This window comes from Hemiscyllium ocellatum, chromosome 8, assembly GCF_020745735.1.
Source record: "Hemiscyllium ocellatum isolate sHemOce1 chromosome 8, sHemOce1.pat.X.cur, whole genome shotgun sequence".
NCBI classification, from domain to species: Eukaryota; Metazoa; Chordata; class Chondrichthyes; order Orectolobiformes; family Hemiscylliidae; genus Hemiscyllium; species Hemiscyllium ocellatum.
The window spans coordinates 77622326-77639316 of NC_083408.1; the positions used below are offsets into that span (position 1 = coordinate 77622326).

The 16991-nt window shown below is 38.4% G+C and overlaps 1 protein-coding gene across 2 annotated transcripts in view; it reads left to right on the forward strand.

Moving 5' to 3' along the window:
- Positions 1-16991, forward strand: part of cdc42bpb (CDC42 binding protein kinase beta (DMPK-like)) — a 210350-nt gene that overhangs the window by 109024 nt on the left and 84335 nt on the right. For both annotated transcript variants that reach the window (XM_060829247.1, XM_060829248.1), the window contains exons 4-10: positions 3279-3374; positions 3587-3735; positions 9913-10006; positions 11082-11282; positions 11747-11995; positions 13864-13943; positions 16485-16651. In XM_060829247.1, the coding sequence (XP_060685230.1) occupies positions 3279-3374; positions 3587-3735; positions 9913-10006; positions 11082-11282; positions 11747-11995; positions 13864-13943; positions 16485-16651 (1036 nt within the window). The remainder of the gene's footprint in view (positions 1-3278; positions 3375-3586; positions 3736-9912; positions 10007-11081; positions 11283-11746; positions 11996-13863; positions 13944-16484; positions 16652-16991) is intronic.

Below are 16991 nucleotides of genomic sequence, written 5' to 3' on the forward strand. Positions count from 1 at the left end.
CTGAAATTATACATTGAAAAATTGATTGTCTGTTAAGCCTTTCATCTGTTAGAATACAGTGATAGTTTCACTTCTTTCATGTGTAAATCACAAAACCCTTTTTAAAGCTGCATTCTCGGGTTAGCTGCTAACAATGGTGATAGCTAGACAATATGTTGAAGGTGTTGACCCACTGTGTTCTCTGTCTATGACCTGATGTTTAGATTGATTCTAATCTAATAAGTGAGCTAAGTGTTTTACATAAATTCATGCAGTTTTTGAGCTCAGAGTTCTACATGAATATATGCAGTTTTTGAGCAACGTGCAATGTAACTGCAATAAAAATTCACCAAACAAAATATGTGTGTGCATGTGGGTCTTTGTCTCTGTCTGTGTGTGTGTCTGTGTCTGTCTGTCTCGGGTGGGTGTTGTGAGTGTCTGTGTGTGAGTGTGTGTGTGTGTGTAGTGCAATGGTGATCACCTGTAATGTAACATGAACCCAAGGTCCTGGTTGAGGCCCTCCCTATGGGTACCAAACTTAGCTATCAGCATCTGCTCGGCCACTTTCCTCTGCTGCCTGTCCCGAAGTCCACCTTGGAGGATGGTCACCTGAAGGTCAGAGGCTGAATGTCCTGGACCACTGAAGTGTTCCCCAACTGGGAGGGAACTCTCCTGTCTGTTGTGCGGTGCCCATTCATCCGTTGTCGTAGCCTTTGCTTGGTTTCCCCAATGTACCATGCCTCCGGGCATCCTTGCCTGCAACGTATAAGATAGACAACGTTGGCTGAGTCACATGTGTACCTGCCATGTGTAATAGTGGGAACACCTCCCACTATTGTGGCATCGAGCCCTCCACAATCACCTGATGAAGGAGCGTCGCTCCGAAAGCTAGTGTGCTTCCAGTTAAACATGTTGGACTATAACCTGGTGTTGTGTGATTTTTAAACTGTGTACACCCCAGTCCAACACCGGCATCTCCAATTCATTTGCTCAGTTTATTTGGGTTCCATTTGAAAATATATACCATCTCTGCCTTAAAAGTGTATGCTCATATATTTCAGGCAGATTTATGGTTGTGTTACCTTACAGATAGTGATTTATAAAGGAACTAGTAGCAGCATTTTAATTATGTTACAATTCTGAAACATTGCTGCTAATAGTGAAAGTTTATTGTTGACACCTGATAGTAGTGGTATAGCGCAGCCATTGTTTTAGTTTTGAATCCTCACCTTAATTTGAATAAACATTTGCTGCCAGACTGACGATTGGTAGATATTTTCTAATTGGTCTGTTCAAAGATGTTATTACTTGCCTTTGGAATAGGTGGGACTTGAACCTTGGTCAGAAGCAGGGACATGATCACTGTACCACAGGAGCTAATGATTAGTACTAAGTAAACCAGATCATTAGTTAACAAATAACCTCAGTTATAGTCAGAATGGAAAGAAGGGCTTCCGTTGCAAGTTATGTGAAATCTCAACAGTGACTCAGAATGGAACCTTTTTGTTTTAAAATAATTTAAAAATTGTGAAACTTTAACTATGAGGTTGCTTTTCTTTAGTGTACTAATCTCTTTTAGTTATCTAATTAATTGATTCCTGGTTCAAGGTCTGATTAGGGATAGTCAACATGACTTTATGCGTGGGAAGTCATGTCTCACGAGCTTGATTGAGTTTTTTGAAAAAGTAACGAGGATTCATGAGGGCAGAGCAGTGGACTTGATCTATATGGACTTCAGTAAGACATTCGGCAAGGTTCCCCATGGGAGACTGGTTAGATCTCATGGAATACAGGGCGAACTAGCCATTTGGATACAGAACTGGCTCAAAGGTGGTAGACAGAGGGTGGTGATGGAGGGTTGTTTTTCAGACTGGAGGCTGTGACCAGTGGAGTGCCACAAGGATCAGTGCTGGGTCCTCTACTTTTTATCATTTACATAAATGATTTGTATGCGAGCATAAGAGGTACAGTTAGAAACTTTGCAAATGACACCAAAATTGGAAATGTAGTGGGTAGAGAAGAAGGCTACCTCAGATTACAATGGGATCTTGATCAGGTGGGCCAATGGGCTGAGGGGTGGCAGATGGAATTTAATTTAGATAAATGTGAAATGCTACATTATGGAAAAGGAAATCTTAGCAGTATTTATACACTTAATGGTAAGGTCCTAGGGGATGTTGCTGAACAGAGACATTGGAGTGCAGGTTCATAGCTCTTGAAAGTAGAGTTGCAGGTAGATTAGATAGTGAAGAAGGTGTCTGGTATACCTTCCTTCGTTGGTCAGAGCATTGAGTATAGGAGTCTGAAGTCATGTTGCAGCTGTACAGGAAGTTGGAATATTGCGTGCAGTTCTGTTACCTTCCGCTCAGAAAGATGTTGTAAAATTTGAAAAAGTTCAGAAAAGATTTACAAGGATGTTGCCAGAGTAGAAGGATTTGAGCTATAAGAAAAGGGTGAATAGACTGGGGCTGTTTTCCCTGGAGAGTCTGAGGCTGATAGGTGACCTTATAGAGGTTTATAAAATCATGAGGGGCATGGATCGGATAAATAGACAATGTCTTTTCCCGCGGCTGGTGGAGTCCAGAACTAGAGGGCATAGGTTTAGGGTGAGAGGAGAAAAATGTAAAAGGGACCCGAGGGGCAACTTTTCACGCAGAGGGTGGTGCATTCATGGAGTGAGCTGCCAGAAAAAGTGGTGGAGGCTGGTCCAATTGCATCATTTAAAAGGCATCTGGATGGGTATAGGAAGGGTTCAGAGAGATTTGGACCAAGTGCTGGCAAATGGGACTAGATTAGGTTGGGATGTCTGGTCGGCATGGACAAGTCTGCCCAAAGGGTCTGTTTCCATGCTGTACATCCCTCTGACTCTATGGTCAGACCAGTAGTCCACTTGAATTGTCTGCATGTAAGCTAAAATTTGGACTTAATGGGGGAAATAATGCAACCTCACTAAATGGGTGGCACGGTGTCTGGTTATCACTGCTGCCTCACAGCGCCAGGGACCCAGGTTTAAATCTAGCCTCTGGTAACTGTCAGTGGAGTTTGCACATTCTCCCCGCGCCTGTGTGGATTTCCTCTGGGTGCTCCAGTTTCCTCCTACAGTCCAAAGATGTGCAGGTCAGGTGAATTGGCCATGCTAAAATGCCCATAGTGTTAGGCAAAGGGTAATGGGTCTGCATGGGTTACTCTTCGGAGGGTTGGTGTGGACTTGTTGGGCCGAAGGGCCTGTTTCCACACTGTAGCGGAATCTAATAAAAAAAATTTACACAAAAACTTTTGAAATACTTCCTTTTGTATAGACCGCGTGTTTTCGAGAAGAAAGGAATGTTCTGGTGAATGGTGATTGCCAGTGGATTACTACATTACACTATGCCTTTCAAGATGAAAACTACTTGGTAAGTCTGCTTTCCCTTGAAACCAATTACCTAACAAAACAAAACAAATGGATGTTCTTTTCAGAAAATTGTTTCTTAATTTGTTAAACCACAGGATTTTTGCCGGTAATAATCATTTGTTTATTGATATGGCTTTTGTTTAAACAATTATGTATAAAGTTCAAACATATTATTCATATTACCATGTTAAATGTATTTTTGTGTATTTGTAGTATTTAGTCATGGACTACTATGTGGGTGGAGATCTACTGACATTGCTCAGCAAGTTCGAAGACAGACTGCCAGAAGAAATGTCCAAATTTTACATAGCAGAAATGGTGTTAGCTATCGACTCCATTCACCAGTTGCATTATGTGCACAGGTATGTTTTTTCTATATTTTGTGTGTCCTATATTGGGAGATATCTTTTTTTTTTGCCATTTCACAATGTCCTACTTCTGTGTTTTATTTTCCCCAACACTTATCCTAATGCTGTTGGCTACTTCCTAGGTATGATAGCACAGGTGCTACGTGTTGCCACCAGTTCAACCAAGTGGCTGTTAATTGTGTGTGAGCCATGATGGTGACCATCAGCAGGTAATTTAATATCAGGGCATCTCAGCTTACTATTGTTGTTGCCCAGAGGATACACATGTATACGACTTGTTGGACCACATCAAAGTTGGTGGGAATGGAGGAAACTGCATTGCCATTTACATTGCTCTGGTTGTGATAAATTGATGCCAACACTCACTCACAATATTTGCACATGAATAACAGTCACCTATTTGACAACTGCCGAGTCCTTGGAAAGCAAAATGTTTAGTCTCAATCCAGATTTGACTGGATGTGAGAAATTAGTTCAGAGCACCTCTGGAAATGGGCCCTACATTATCACATAATTTTATTAATTCTAGACTATAGACTAGAATTGCTCGTTAGGATATGCACCGTTGGTCAGAAGTGGGCACTGTAGATGCTGGAGATTAGAGTCGAGATTAGAGTCAAGATTAGAGTGGTGCTGGAAAAGCACAGCAGGTCAGGCAGCATTCGAGGAGCAGGAAAATCAGCGTTTTGGATGCTGCCTGACCTGCTGTGCTTTTCCAGCACTACTCTAATCTTGACTATGCACCATAGGTGCTTTCAGTACTCTTTGAGGAGAGTGCATCACTCTGCCACACTGATGAACTTTGCTTGCTGATCATTCTCAAGTATTGAGAAAGACAATGTTCTGTGTTTGTTTGAGCTTGGTATGTACCTTATGTTGGATAAAACACTGAGGGTGGCAAGTGTACAGAATCGGGGTGAGGGAACCCACAAGATTTATTGGCTTAATCTTTGCAGATGCATCTGTCCATGAAAATATCAGTTTGAGTGACCACTGCTTAGGCCTTGTGGGACTAAGTCCTATCTTCCTACTGAGGATACTTTCCATCATGATGTGTAGCACTCTAACTGTACTAAATGTGATAGACTTTGAACAGCTCTAGCACTCAAAACTGAGCACAGAAGCAGTAAAACTGTAGTTAAGCGCAGTCTGCAGTCTCCCTGGCAAATCCTCCATTTCACATTTCCACCAAACCAGGAGATCAACCCTGATTCAACGAAGAGTGCAAGTGGCCATGCCAGGAGTAGCATCAGGCATACTTAAAAATGAATTGTCGACCTGGTGAAGACACAATACAGAACTCCATGCATGCCAAATAGCAGTAGTAGCATGAAAGCATCAGAATGAAATGATCCCATGATCACTGGATCAGATCTAAGCTCTATCATCCTGCCACATCCATTGAATAGTTGTCACCATTAAACAACTAACAGGGAGTGGAGACTTCACAAGTATGCACATTTTGATTAGATGGGGAGGAGGGAAAAGTGAGCACATCACTTCAAAAAAACAAGACCAAATCATTTGCAACCATCTTCATTTACAACCGTCTTCAGCCACGGTTGCTGAATGAATGATCGACCTCGGCCACCACCTGAAATCCACCGCATCACAAATGCCAGTCTTCAATCAATTTAGTTCACTTCATGTGATTTCAGGAAACCACTGGAGATACTGGATACTGCAATAACTTGACTAGGTGGATGCTGAAAGGATCCTTCTGGGAGAGACTAGAACCAGGTGACAATATTTTGGGGAAAAAAAGGTGGCCTTCTATTTAAGATTGCAGATGAGGAGAAATGTTTCTTTTCAGAGGATTGCAAGTCTTTGGTACAGTCTTCCCGAGTGAGTATTAAAGATAGAGTTATCTAATACTTTTAATGCAGAAGTAGAAACTCCCCCTTGAGATTTAAGAATCTAAGGCTGTCAGGGATAGATGGCAATATGGATTTGAGGTCATGCTTAGATCAGGTACTATCTAATTGAATAGCAGAGCAGACTAGAGGGGCTGAATGGCCTATTCCTGCTCTTAATTCATATAGCCAGTAGACCAAGTGGCACCTGTAAAGGACAGTTTTGTATTTATATAGCGCATGTCATGTCCGCTGGTCACCTCAAGCGCTTTATTGCCAGTGAAATATTTTCAAACCATAGACTGTCATTCAAACTGTTTTCCTCTTAGTGAAGTTAATGTGGGGCTCATGAAACAATCAGAATGAACTTAGATTGTATAGTTGAATATCTACATGAAAGCAGAAAATGTTGGAAATGCACAGCAGGTCTGACAGCATCTATGGTGAGAAGAAACAGGTTAATATTTCTGGTGTGTGGCCTTTTATCAGAATTGTGAAAAATTAAGATGTAATTGGTTTGAGTGGATAAAAGAACAGGAAGAATGAATATGATTGCAGAATTAACCAAAACAACCTCTAGATATGGTAGTTATGTGCTGGGCTTCTGGTAGAATTTTAATCAGTGTCTAAAGAATTTTGAAATTAGTGTTTTAAATATCATATTGCTAGACCCTGTCTAAACATACATAGGCAGTGCTTTGCACCACAAACATAAATCTGAAACTAAACAGACCATACAGAAATAGCGAAATGTGTGGTTACAGAAGAGAAGCCAAAAAGACTAAAGAATGAATTTTATAAACAAACATTCAATTGAAGACTGCACTAATGGGTATTATAAGTTGCCAAATGTTTTAGTGATTTTTTTTAAATTGAGAAAAAGGATTCTCATTTTGTTTTGTTACAATTTAAGCAAGTGGCTTTTAAAAGTTACTTTTAGTACATTTAAATTGCCATCGTGTAATTTTATATTTGTTGTTGTGGGAGCTTTCTTTGGATTTCAGGCAGTCAGAAACAATCCAATCCTTTTTACTCAAAAGCCTCACATCAAGGTAGCAGATGTGAAGAACACATGTCTATGTAGTAGTCAACTTCCTACAATGCATATATTAACAGGTTTTATAATTCTGACCTTGTCTAGCCAGTTTGCAACAGACTTGCATGTTGAATTGAAGAGATTTAAAATCAAATTTAACTTTGTGTCAAGAACTGACCAATCGTGCTTATATTTGATCTACAAATAACAGCTTAATTTCAATAGCAACAACGCTATAACCCTTGTAGTAATGGCACACAGAATTACACAATTTGAAGTTAGAATTTTTGTCAAACCTCCAGGGAATCATGACTTATGGACTCCATCTGTCCAATTATGTTTTAAAGGAATTAAATTGCTCTTTTTGAAGAAGCAACCTATTGTGCCACCAACAACCATTGCTTTTTAATGTTTAGATCTGTTAACATTTTTGGTTTCCTTGTCTACTTCAAATGAAGTGGATTTACATTATTGAGAGAAATGTCATAGTTCTGACAAACAGGTTTAGTTGTGGCAAAGATATTTCAGCTTTGGGAGTGTGAATGATTAGTGATCTACTTGTACACTTGCTGGTAGCCTAGTGACTATAAGAAAACGTCTGATTAAAGTAATCTTCTCTATCAAGATTCACAGGATCTGGTCAATGTGAACTTTCTAATCAATATTAAAATATCTGGTTCAGAAACGATTTCATCTGATGAATAATGTACAGTTGAATATTCAGAAGATGCTGTTGGTAATCAACTTGGTCATAATGAAGTTTCTTACTGATTTAGTGGTTAAAATGAGGGTTCAAAAATTCTGAAAGGGGAATCGTCATTCTAGCAGTATAAATTGCAGATATGTAGCTGCACCATTGGAATAGCTTGGAAAATTGATATTTCCTTTGGACAATTTCCCAACATCTGTATCTTCCAAAAATGTCCCAGCTCTGAGTCAGTTTGAGATTTTGCAGGGTTCCGACTCACTTAAGCTTAACAGCTATCCAAAAAAAGTTATAGGATTAAAACCTGGTGTTATGTCTGGAACTATTCACCATCCCCTACCCCAAATGATCCCTCGCGTACCTGGATCTGATACTCTGAATTGATGCTGACAGACCTAACATTATAACAAATGCCCACTGGCCCCAACCTGCTTTAAACACAAATCAACTTACTTGATGCCCCACAGCCTTTGCCCACCTAATGCCCTAGATCTCTCCCTTCTCACCCACCTATCTTTCATTTCCACCAATCTTCCTGCTCTTTCTGGCTCTCTCTCTATGGTTTTGGCACTTGCCGCATAACCTTCCTTTGACAGAACAATATTTGGTTGCTGTATACCTTTTCTTTCTTTGTCTTCCCATGATTAAAACTCCTCAAAGAGGGTGGTACTGTAAGCTGCCTTTTTGCAGTTCTACCCACTGAATTCTTGGCCAGATTTCTTCTTACAATTCAAAAGTTAAAAATGATTATATACTAATTTTGAAGAATCAAGGTTGCAGAAAGCAGACAATTGTGCTGAGTCCCTTCAAAATTTTTGCTCCCTCTGCTGTTTCTCTGTGAGGCTAGAACTTGCTCGCAAATTGCCTTTTTGCAGATTCCTGATATTTTAAGAGTCTTTACATGTCTAGGCATGTTTCTCTGCCATCCATCTAGAGCTAGCAGATCTACAGCTAAATGACTTGTAGCAACCTTTAAGCCACTCATTTGGAAATGAAAATCATAAAAATCCATATTGTTATAACTTCTTTTTCATGAGTTACAAGGAAAGAAAATAGACAAGGGATTTCAAATAATGGAATTGTAGACAGGATATTAAAAAGGGCAATGTTGAATTAAATTATGTTAAAATTACAAACCAATATTTGACATCTACATTTTATTCACTTAAAAACTGGTTTAAATACTCCATCAAAGGCTCAGATCATGTAAGGAGTGGCACTACATCAGCAGCTTTTTGTCCTATATCTTACAATGTTGAATTACCCAAACTTCTGGGTTGCCTTGATTGTACTAGACATTGTCGCCGTTGACCAATTGTACATAAATTGCAGCAGTTCAAAAAAGCAAGGACAGTTGGAGGTGAACAAATGCTAACTTTTCATAAACCAATAAACAAAATATTAAATAGATAACACACTGCCCAACCAGAGGTATGGTTACCTTTGGATGTGGACTAGATAGACTTTTGAAGTACTACAACACAATGGCAGGGCTATTTGCCAATATGCTTAATTGTTTTGAATGACATTTTCCAATGTGAAAACATTTTCTGTTTAAAAGTTGCATGCAGTAATCAGGTATATTTTAAAAATACAGGTTGTTCTGCTATAACTCTTGTTTCATTAATGCAAATTCACTGTAACATGACTGATGAATTGGGAGCACTAGTTTAAAGCACAAACGTTTAAAATGTGTGTTGGCTGTAACATGATTACATTGTTAATATTTTAGGCATTGTTTCTAAAGCATGATTTTTCTATAATGCGGGTTGTACAAGAATGCATTATCGAAGAACTGCCTGTATACAAAGAGGAATAACCCAAACTTCAGTGACGCAAAGTGTCACTGTTCAAAGCAGCTTTGAGAAGAATTGCACATGTAATTTGAAATTGATATGGGTGATGGAATCCATTGTTTTAGCATCAGTTGTGTTGATGTTCATGTTGCTGGACTAATAATTTGGAGGTCTTGTGTCTCTGAGGCATGGATTACAATACTACCACAGCAGATGTTGTAATTTAAATTCAGCAAGTAAATCTGGAACATAAAGCAAGTTCTGAAACTATAATTGATTGTCTTAACCCGGAGATATGTGAAAACATTTGGGTCTATTGTTGCCTCAGCAGTTTATCCATTGCAACCAAGGATGCATTGTCATCCAATAATGCAGGATAAAGTCTACACAGAGAAAATGCATCTGAAAACAAAGAACGCTCCTTTCTTTAATTCACCCTTCCCTGATAGAATATTGTTGACCTCTTAAGAACAGTGTGACCATAAGACTATTATTGTGTGGAAAAGAGATCAGCTTCAGGACCCCTTTTAAAAAAGGAAAGTAATACATTAAATTTGTGTGACTGATATGACCGCACTCCTTTGTCACCTATGTGCATATTATTTATGGAGTGCATTCTTTCCTTGTTCACTAATTTTCTTTGGCTGCAGAACTAACTATCTTTTTTTTTAAAAATATCAGTGAAATTTTTTTTGCATATAAATAGGGAGCAGTTTTCTGAAAAAGCGTGGGGATTTCCCTTTTCTCCCCCTTTTGGTAATGTTTCTCTTTCTCAAACAGGGACATAAAGCCTGATAATGTTTTGCTGGACATGAATGGGCATATACGTCTTGCTGACTTTGGTTCCTGCCTGAAGTTAATGAATGATGGCACTGTGAGTATGATTTCTGGAAAAAAAATGGTCTAGCTGTATATTTGAAGAGTAGCTAACAGGAGCAGTGTCTATTGTAGATCCTAGAAACATTCAGGAAATAGTTTATGTAACAGAACATGCAATATACTACATTGCCTGCTGTAGAGTGCAGACAATACTTTACTATTCCCAAGGAAAATGACTGCAAAGGTTTGGTAATATCCTTTCTTTCTTAATGTCACATTTTTGATAATCTTAACTAAATGTGTTTATTTACTTGTGTCCAGTTGAAATCATCTTGAAATTTAACAATTTGTTCTGTCTAGTTATAAACATGACTTCCTGTGACTATTGCCTGCCAAACAGCAGTGTTAAGCAAGTTTTCTTCTATTCTGATTAAAAACCAGTAACTCCAAAAGATAAGATGGTTCAGATTTTAAATAAAAACAAATTGCTGGGGATAGAAAGTGAGATTTTGATAAGGTCAGGTTTGAATGGTGTGAAAGAATGAGACATTCCATTATTGGATCTTCTGTTAGTTATGCAGTGATACTTTACGCTAATTGTGCAAAATCCCACCACTTTAAACATTGATTCTGTCCAGCTCCAGTGTACTGTTGCGTCAGTGGCTTTAATCAAAAAGAGCAATGCAACATGTTGTTAAGCCTCCTTCACCAGTGACTTCGACCACCTAGAACAGCCAAGGCAATAGGCATTTAGTGAATGGCTTAGGTGGTAGCGTTTCTATCTTATATGTTGTCATTCCAAAACTTGGGACATCCACTAACAGTAGAAGATGTAGGTGAAACTTAGGGACCAAAGATATTCAAGAATGTGGGTTTACAACATCTTGAGGGTAATCAGTGAATCACAATGCTCACATCTCTAGATGGATCTTTAAAAAAAATTCTGCAGTAACAGCTAAAAGCCAGTGCACTTTATTTAATAATGTTTGGGAAGACTTCATATATCAGTTGTCTGATGCCTGAATGTGCATCTTTAAACCAATAATGTTTTGTTATCTGCATTTTGTTGGGTAAAGTAAAGCATGCACCAATTATGCAGTTTCTGATGATTTCCTCTCTCTGTTATTTAGGTGCAATCTTCTGTGGCAGTTGGTACTCCTGACTACATTTCTCCAGAAATCTTGCAAGCAATGGAGGATGGAATGGGAAAGTATGGACCAGAATGCGATTGGTGGTCTCTTGGTGTATGCATGTATGAAATGCTTGTTGGCGAAACACCATTTTATGCAGAATCACTGGTAGAAACATATGGGAAAATTATGAATCACCAAGTAAGAACTTTTTTTTTAAGGGCAGGCATTTTAAAATTGTGTGTGTAATTACTAAACTATTTGCACAGAACCACAGTATTCACTGTAGAAGAAGAATGGTTCTGCATTTTATGCCATTGGATATTGCAGAAGATTATGATAAGCTGCTCAAATGGTTACAATATGTTTTAATTTAAATTGATTTATGAAACGTTTAGCATGCCATTAGGAATTGCTCATTGGATCTTGTGCCCAATTATGATTGTACATGGCTAATTTTCCTGATTTTAAAACAAAAACAACAGGCCAATACTTCAAGGAAAATGTTAAACTTTGCTTCTAAGTTAATTCCATTTTTTTAGATGATCTGTCTATGAAGGTAGAACTAACTAACTCACGTCTTCTATGTGAAAAGGACAATTATTACGCTGTTTTTGCTTGGGTGCTATTGTCAAATAACATGTAGTCTTCATCTTGTTTGACAGGAAAGGTTCCAGTTTCCCTCTCATATCACTGATGTGTCTGACGAAGCCAAGGATTTGATACAGCAATTGATCTGTAGTAGAGAACATCGCATTGGAAAAAATGGAATGGAAGATTTCAAAAAACATTCATTTTTCAAAGGGATTGATTGGGACAACATTAGAAATATTGAAGCACCTTATATTCCTGAAGTCAGCAGTCCAACGGACACTTCAAACTTTGATGTAGATGATGATGTTCTCAAAAATCCAGTTAGTACTTCAGTTTTGCTCGATTGCTAAAATAGGTTCAGAGATGTATTAGCCCAGAAGTAGTACCATTTGTCGACAGATGGAACTTAAATTTGGTTCTTTACTGTACTCCCATTTTTGTGACAGCATTTCTTCCTCTTCCTTCTCAAATTTTGTTTTACTTCTAAAATTCAAATAGTAAGAAGAGCCTGGGAAGTCGAAGAACTTAGCTATAACCACAGCTAGATGTTTCGTTTCATGGTCTGGCCAAGCCTTGTCAAAATGCGTAGGTTAGTTTTGTTGTCAGATAGCCCTAATATTAAAACCTGTGACAATCTGGAAGTTTAAAATATTTTTATTGCTAGACATCTGGTTATTCAATAGGCTTTTATCAAAAAATCATGTTTGGCTGTAGAACACAATACATTTCTAGTTATATAAAACATGATCTAACTAACAGCATTTGAATGAGCGGAAACTCAAAAGTTTACATTAATTACTGTGAGAATTAAATAATTTGGTATAAGTATTGTATATAATCTGTGTATTTACCTGAAATAATTTCTATTTGCTCTTCTAATTGGTCAGAAGAGCAATTTTGAGGCAAAGTCTATTTGCACAGCAGCAAACATTAATTTTTTAGTAGGGATTTCAACGTGAAGGTTGTTTGAAAGGCCACTTTTGTTTTTAAAGTACATTTTTCAGTGTTTTGATATTTTTAAGCTGCATAGTATAAATCTAAAATAAAATATGCAGCATTTCATTAAACTGTACACATACATCTTTGTCAGTTTGTACAGCATTTGTGGAAAGAAAATACTACTATTTCAAATGTAAATGTCTGGATTAGACTAGACTAGACTAGACTTAGTGTGGAAACAGGCCCTTCGGCCCAACAAGTCCACACCGACCCGGCGAAGCGCAACCCACCCATACCCCTACATTTACCCCTTACCTAACACTACGGGCAATTTAGCTTGGCCAATTCACCTGACCCGCACATCTTTGGACTGTGGGAGGAAACCGGAGCACCCGGAGGAAACCCACGCAGACACGGGGAGAATGTGCAAACTCCACACAGTCAGTCGCCTGAGTCGGGAATTGAACCCGGGTCTACAGGCGCTGTGAGGCAGCAGTGCTAACCACTGTGCCACCGTGCCGCATTGAAATTTTTTGCTGTGGAAGATCTCAATTTTAAATTTATAAGTGAGTGATCTTGGAATGAGGAATAGAAGCACTTCCAAGCACAGTCAGAAGTAATTGAACTGAAATACTGGATTGAAGATAAATATTATAGTCACTAGTAATGTAAAATGAAGATCCACTTTACTGTTTTCCACCTCAACCACTCCAACCCAATTAAATGTTCTTGACATTTCCAAAGGAGATGGACCAGCAATTGTTTCATATTTTCACTAATTAAAAACTTAGCCTTTCTTTTAACCCTGTCAGTGTTATTGGGCCAAGTTCCTGTTTTTGCTCTTCTGCCAGAGAAGCATGTAACTGACAGGATTTTCAAATTGTCTTGGGAAAGAATCTATTCAGGATTTAGATGTAATTTGTTGGTTCAGCAAGCAAACCCAGATTAGCACTAGTTTTGAATTGGACGAAGGGATTCAAATATTTGAGAATGAGTATACATAAATGGATCTAGCCAATATTGGTTTTGTTGCAGCTGGGGTAACAGTACAAATCTGTGCTTAAATTCACCCCAGAGTTAATATCCCAGTCCTGAAGAAATACTCTTACTGCTTTAATGATTTTAAGATGGATAATATGTTTCTTCTTGCATTTTAATTGCAATTTTTTTATAAACAGTGTTCAAACAACTTTATTACAATTTATTGAATAAAAATCTCTATTTTTACTTGTGCTTTTCATTATCCTAGGAGTTGGTGCCACCAGCTACTCACACTGCTTTTTCTGGACTGCATCTGCCATTTGTAGGCTTCACATTTACCACCAGCAGGTAGAGCAATTCAAGTGCTTAATTTAAATTCTGCTTTTGTTTTGTTCAAGTGCATATAGTAAACGTAATTCACTATTGTAACAGGTGGATCATTATATTTACTAATCAGAAACACAACTCCAAGTCCTTGCTTTGTTTCCCATCTAAAATATGTATTGTATGCTCTACAGTAAAAACAAACAACATTTTATTTTAACTGTGTCCAAGTTTAAAATATTGGAATTCCCTAGCAGCACAATGGGGTCACCATGTTAAATGGACTGATAATTTCATGGTGACAGCTCACCATCACTTTCTCAAGTGTAATTATGGATGAGCAGTAAATGCTGGCTCAGCAAAATCCCTGAATAATAATAATAAAAAAAAAGAACTGTGCAAGTTGATCACTTAGGCTTGATACTAAATGGTTTAAACTGGAGGGCTGCTGGTATTGTAAGGAATATTTTGTTTTCCTTTTAACTATGGATAAAATTAACTTTCTCTTGAATGAAGCTGATCTTTTAATGATACAAGATTGAGTTTCACAATCATTCCTACCTAAAGTGATCATAATTAATGTTGGACTTATTTGCCCAAGGTGGGGCATGACTCTGTCCTCCCTTGAATTCCACAAAATATTTTGAGTAGTAATTACAAGACAGAGCACTGAAGAAGGCATTTGGCATCCTTACTTTCACTAATCAGTGCATTGAGTATGGGAGTTGTGATATCATGTTGAAACTGTACAGGGAACTGAAGAGGCCACTTTTCGAATACTATGTACAATTCTGATCGTCCTTTTTAGGAAAGATATTGAACTTGAGAGGGTGCAGGGAAGGTTTAAAAGGATGTTGACAGGATTGGAAGGTGTGATTTATAGGGAGAGGTTGAATTGGCAGAGGCCTTTTTCCCTGGAGCATCAGAAGCTAAGGGGTGATTTTATCGAGGTTTATAAAATGATGAGGGATATGGATTGGGTAAGCAGCCAAGGTCTTTCTCCCGGGTACAGGAGTCCCATACTAGAGGGCATAGTTTAAGGTGAGAAAGGAAAGGAAAATAGTTGAAAAGAAAGGTTTACAAATGACCTGATTGATAATATTTTCACACAAAGGGTGGTGCATGTATGGAACAACTTGTCAGAGGAAGTTCTGGAGGTGGGTACACTTACGACATTTGAAAGGCTTCTAGATGGGCATATGAATAGAAGCAGTTTAGAGGCATTTGGACTAAATGCTGGCAAATGGAACTAGATTAGTTTAGGATATCTGGTTGACATGGACAAGTTGGACTGAGGAGTCCTAAGCGCAGAAATCTTACTGATTTCCTCTCCTTAGCTCAAAGGTCCTGAAGACAATTGCAGAGCTCCCTAAAAGCACAGGTGTTCATCAACTTATGACCGCAGGACAGGGATCAAACCTGGATTTTTCTAATCCGCCTGGCTCAGCTGTTTACTCGTTAATCTGTTGAGTTGTGCATGTTCTGCATAATTTGACACAAGTTTATGATTTAAACTAGAACTAACTGTATGGTTAGATTTTAAAAATTGGCTTGATTATTCAACCAGTTAATACACATTTGTGCAATAATTCACAGGGCTATTACCGTCAAATAAATATAAAATGCATACAATCTGATACAATCGGTATTTTTAGCACACTTGGCAGTAAACTGCATAATAAATGAGTGACATTGTTTTTGAATTTAAATCTCCAGGTCAATAGACCTGAGACTTGTTGATTCACCACATGATCAGTGTAGTGATACAACTAAATGTGTTGATTTTGGCATGTGAAAAGCGTTCTTTCTTTGAAAAGTTATTTATTCAACCTCTATTCCAGAGATTTGAGCATGTAACCTAGGCTGCAATTTAAGTCCAGTAATGAGGGAGTGATTTACTTTTGAAAGTTATCTTTTTCATAGAATCTGTGCAGTGTGGAAGCAGGCTATTTTGCCCATTGAGTCTGGACCACCACCACCACACCCACCCCATCACTAGGTGCATTTCCCAAGGCTAATCCACCTAACCTACACGTCTTTGACTGTGGAAGGAAACCAGAGCACCCAAAGGAAACCCATGCAGTCAAACTGCACACAAGCAGTTGCCCAAGGATGGAACCGACTCCGGGTCCCTGGCGCAGTGAGGCAGCAGTGCTAACTACTGAGCCACTGTGCCACCCCAGATTTTCATTTGAGGCATTAACCATTGTTCTGTCTACATCCTTAAGAGTGTTTAAAAAAATCGCATGATGCTACTCTAAGAATGTCTTGTGTAGCAGGCATTCTGTAATTAATATCGGTAAAACGGATAATCTGGTAATTTATTTCACTGCTGCTTGTGGAATCCTGGTGCACAAACTTTGTCTGGTAAGTGTCTTTACAAGGCAACAGTGACTACATTTCTAACTTAAAGGTCTTTAAGACACTAAGTTTGGGAAAATAGTTTATTCAACTTGAGCTCCTGGGATTGCATGGCAACTTGCATTGAATTACCAATTAATGCTTTACAAACTAGCTGTCTGATGTTTAGAATGCAGTAATAAGTAATGTGATTTGCCATTTCAGTCCTTTGTCAGACAGAGTTTCTTTGAGACAAGTTATGCGGTCAGATTCAATTGATGGGGACGCAAATGTACGAACAGACTTGGAAAACAGTTTGCAAATAGAGGCTTACGAGAGGCGAATCCGCCGGCTTGAACAAGAAAAACTAGAACTAACCAGGAAGCTGCAAGGTAATTTTGAGATTTAATTTATCGAGAAATCCTGGAAAAAAAAACACCCAGCAGATCAATTGGCATCCATGAAGCGAAAAGGAAACTTAGTGGTTTTGGGTATGCATTTGTCATCAGAATTGAAAACAAATTATATGTCTTATAAATAGAAAACTAAATGACTATGGGCAGAATATTCCCAGGCACTGAATAATGTGGACATTAGTGAGAAAGTTGTGAGAATTGAGAGAGAGAGCGGTAGTGAGGAGCTTCCTGACTTCAAGAGCAAAAGTCCTGTTTTCCAATGAAGTGCTGAATGGCCGAGATGGTATTCTCCTTCATGAGCAGCAAGAAGCTTATT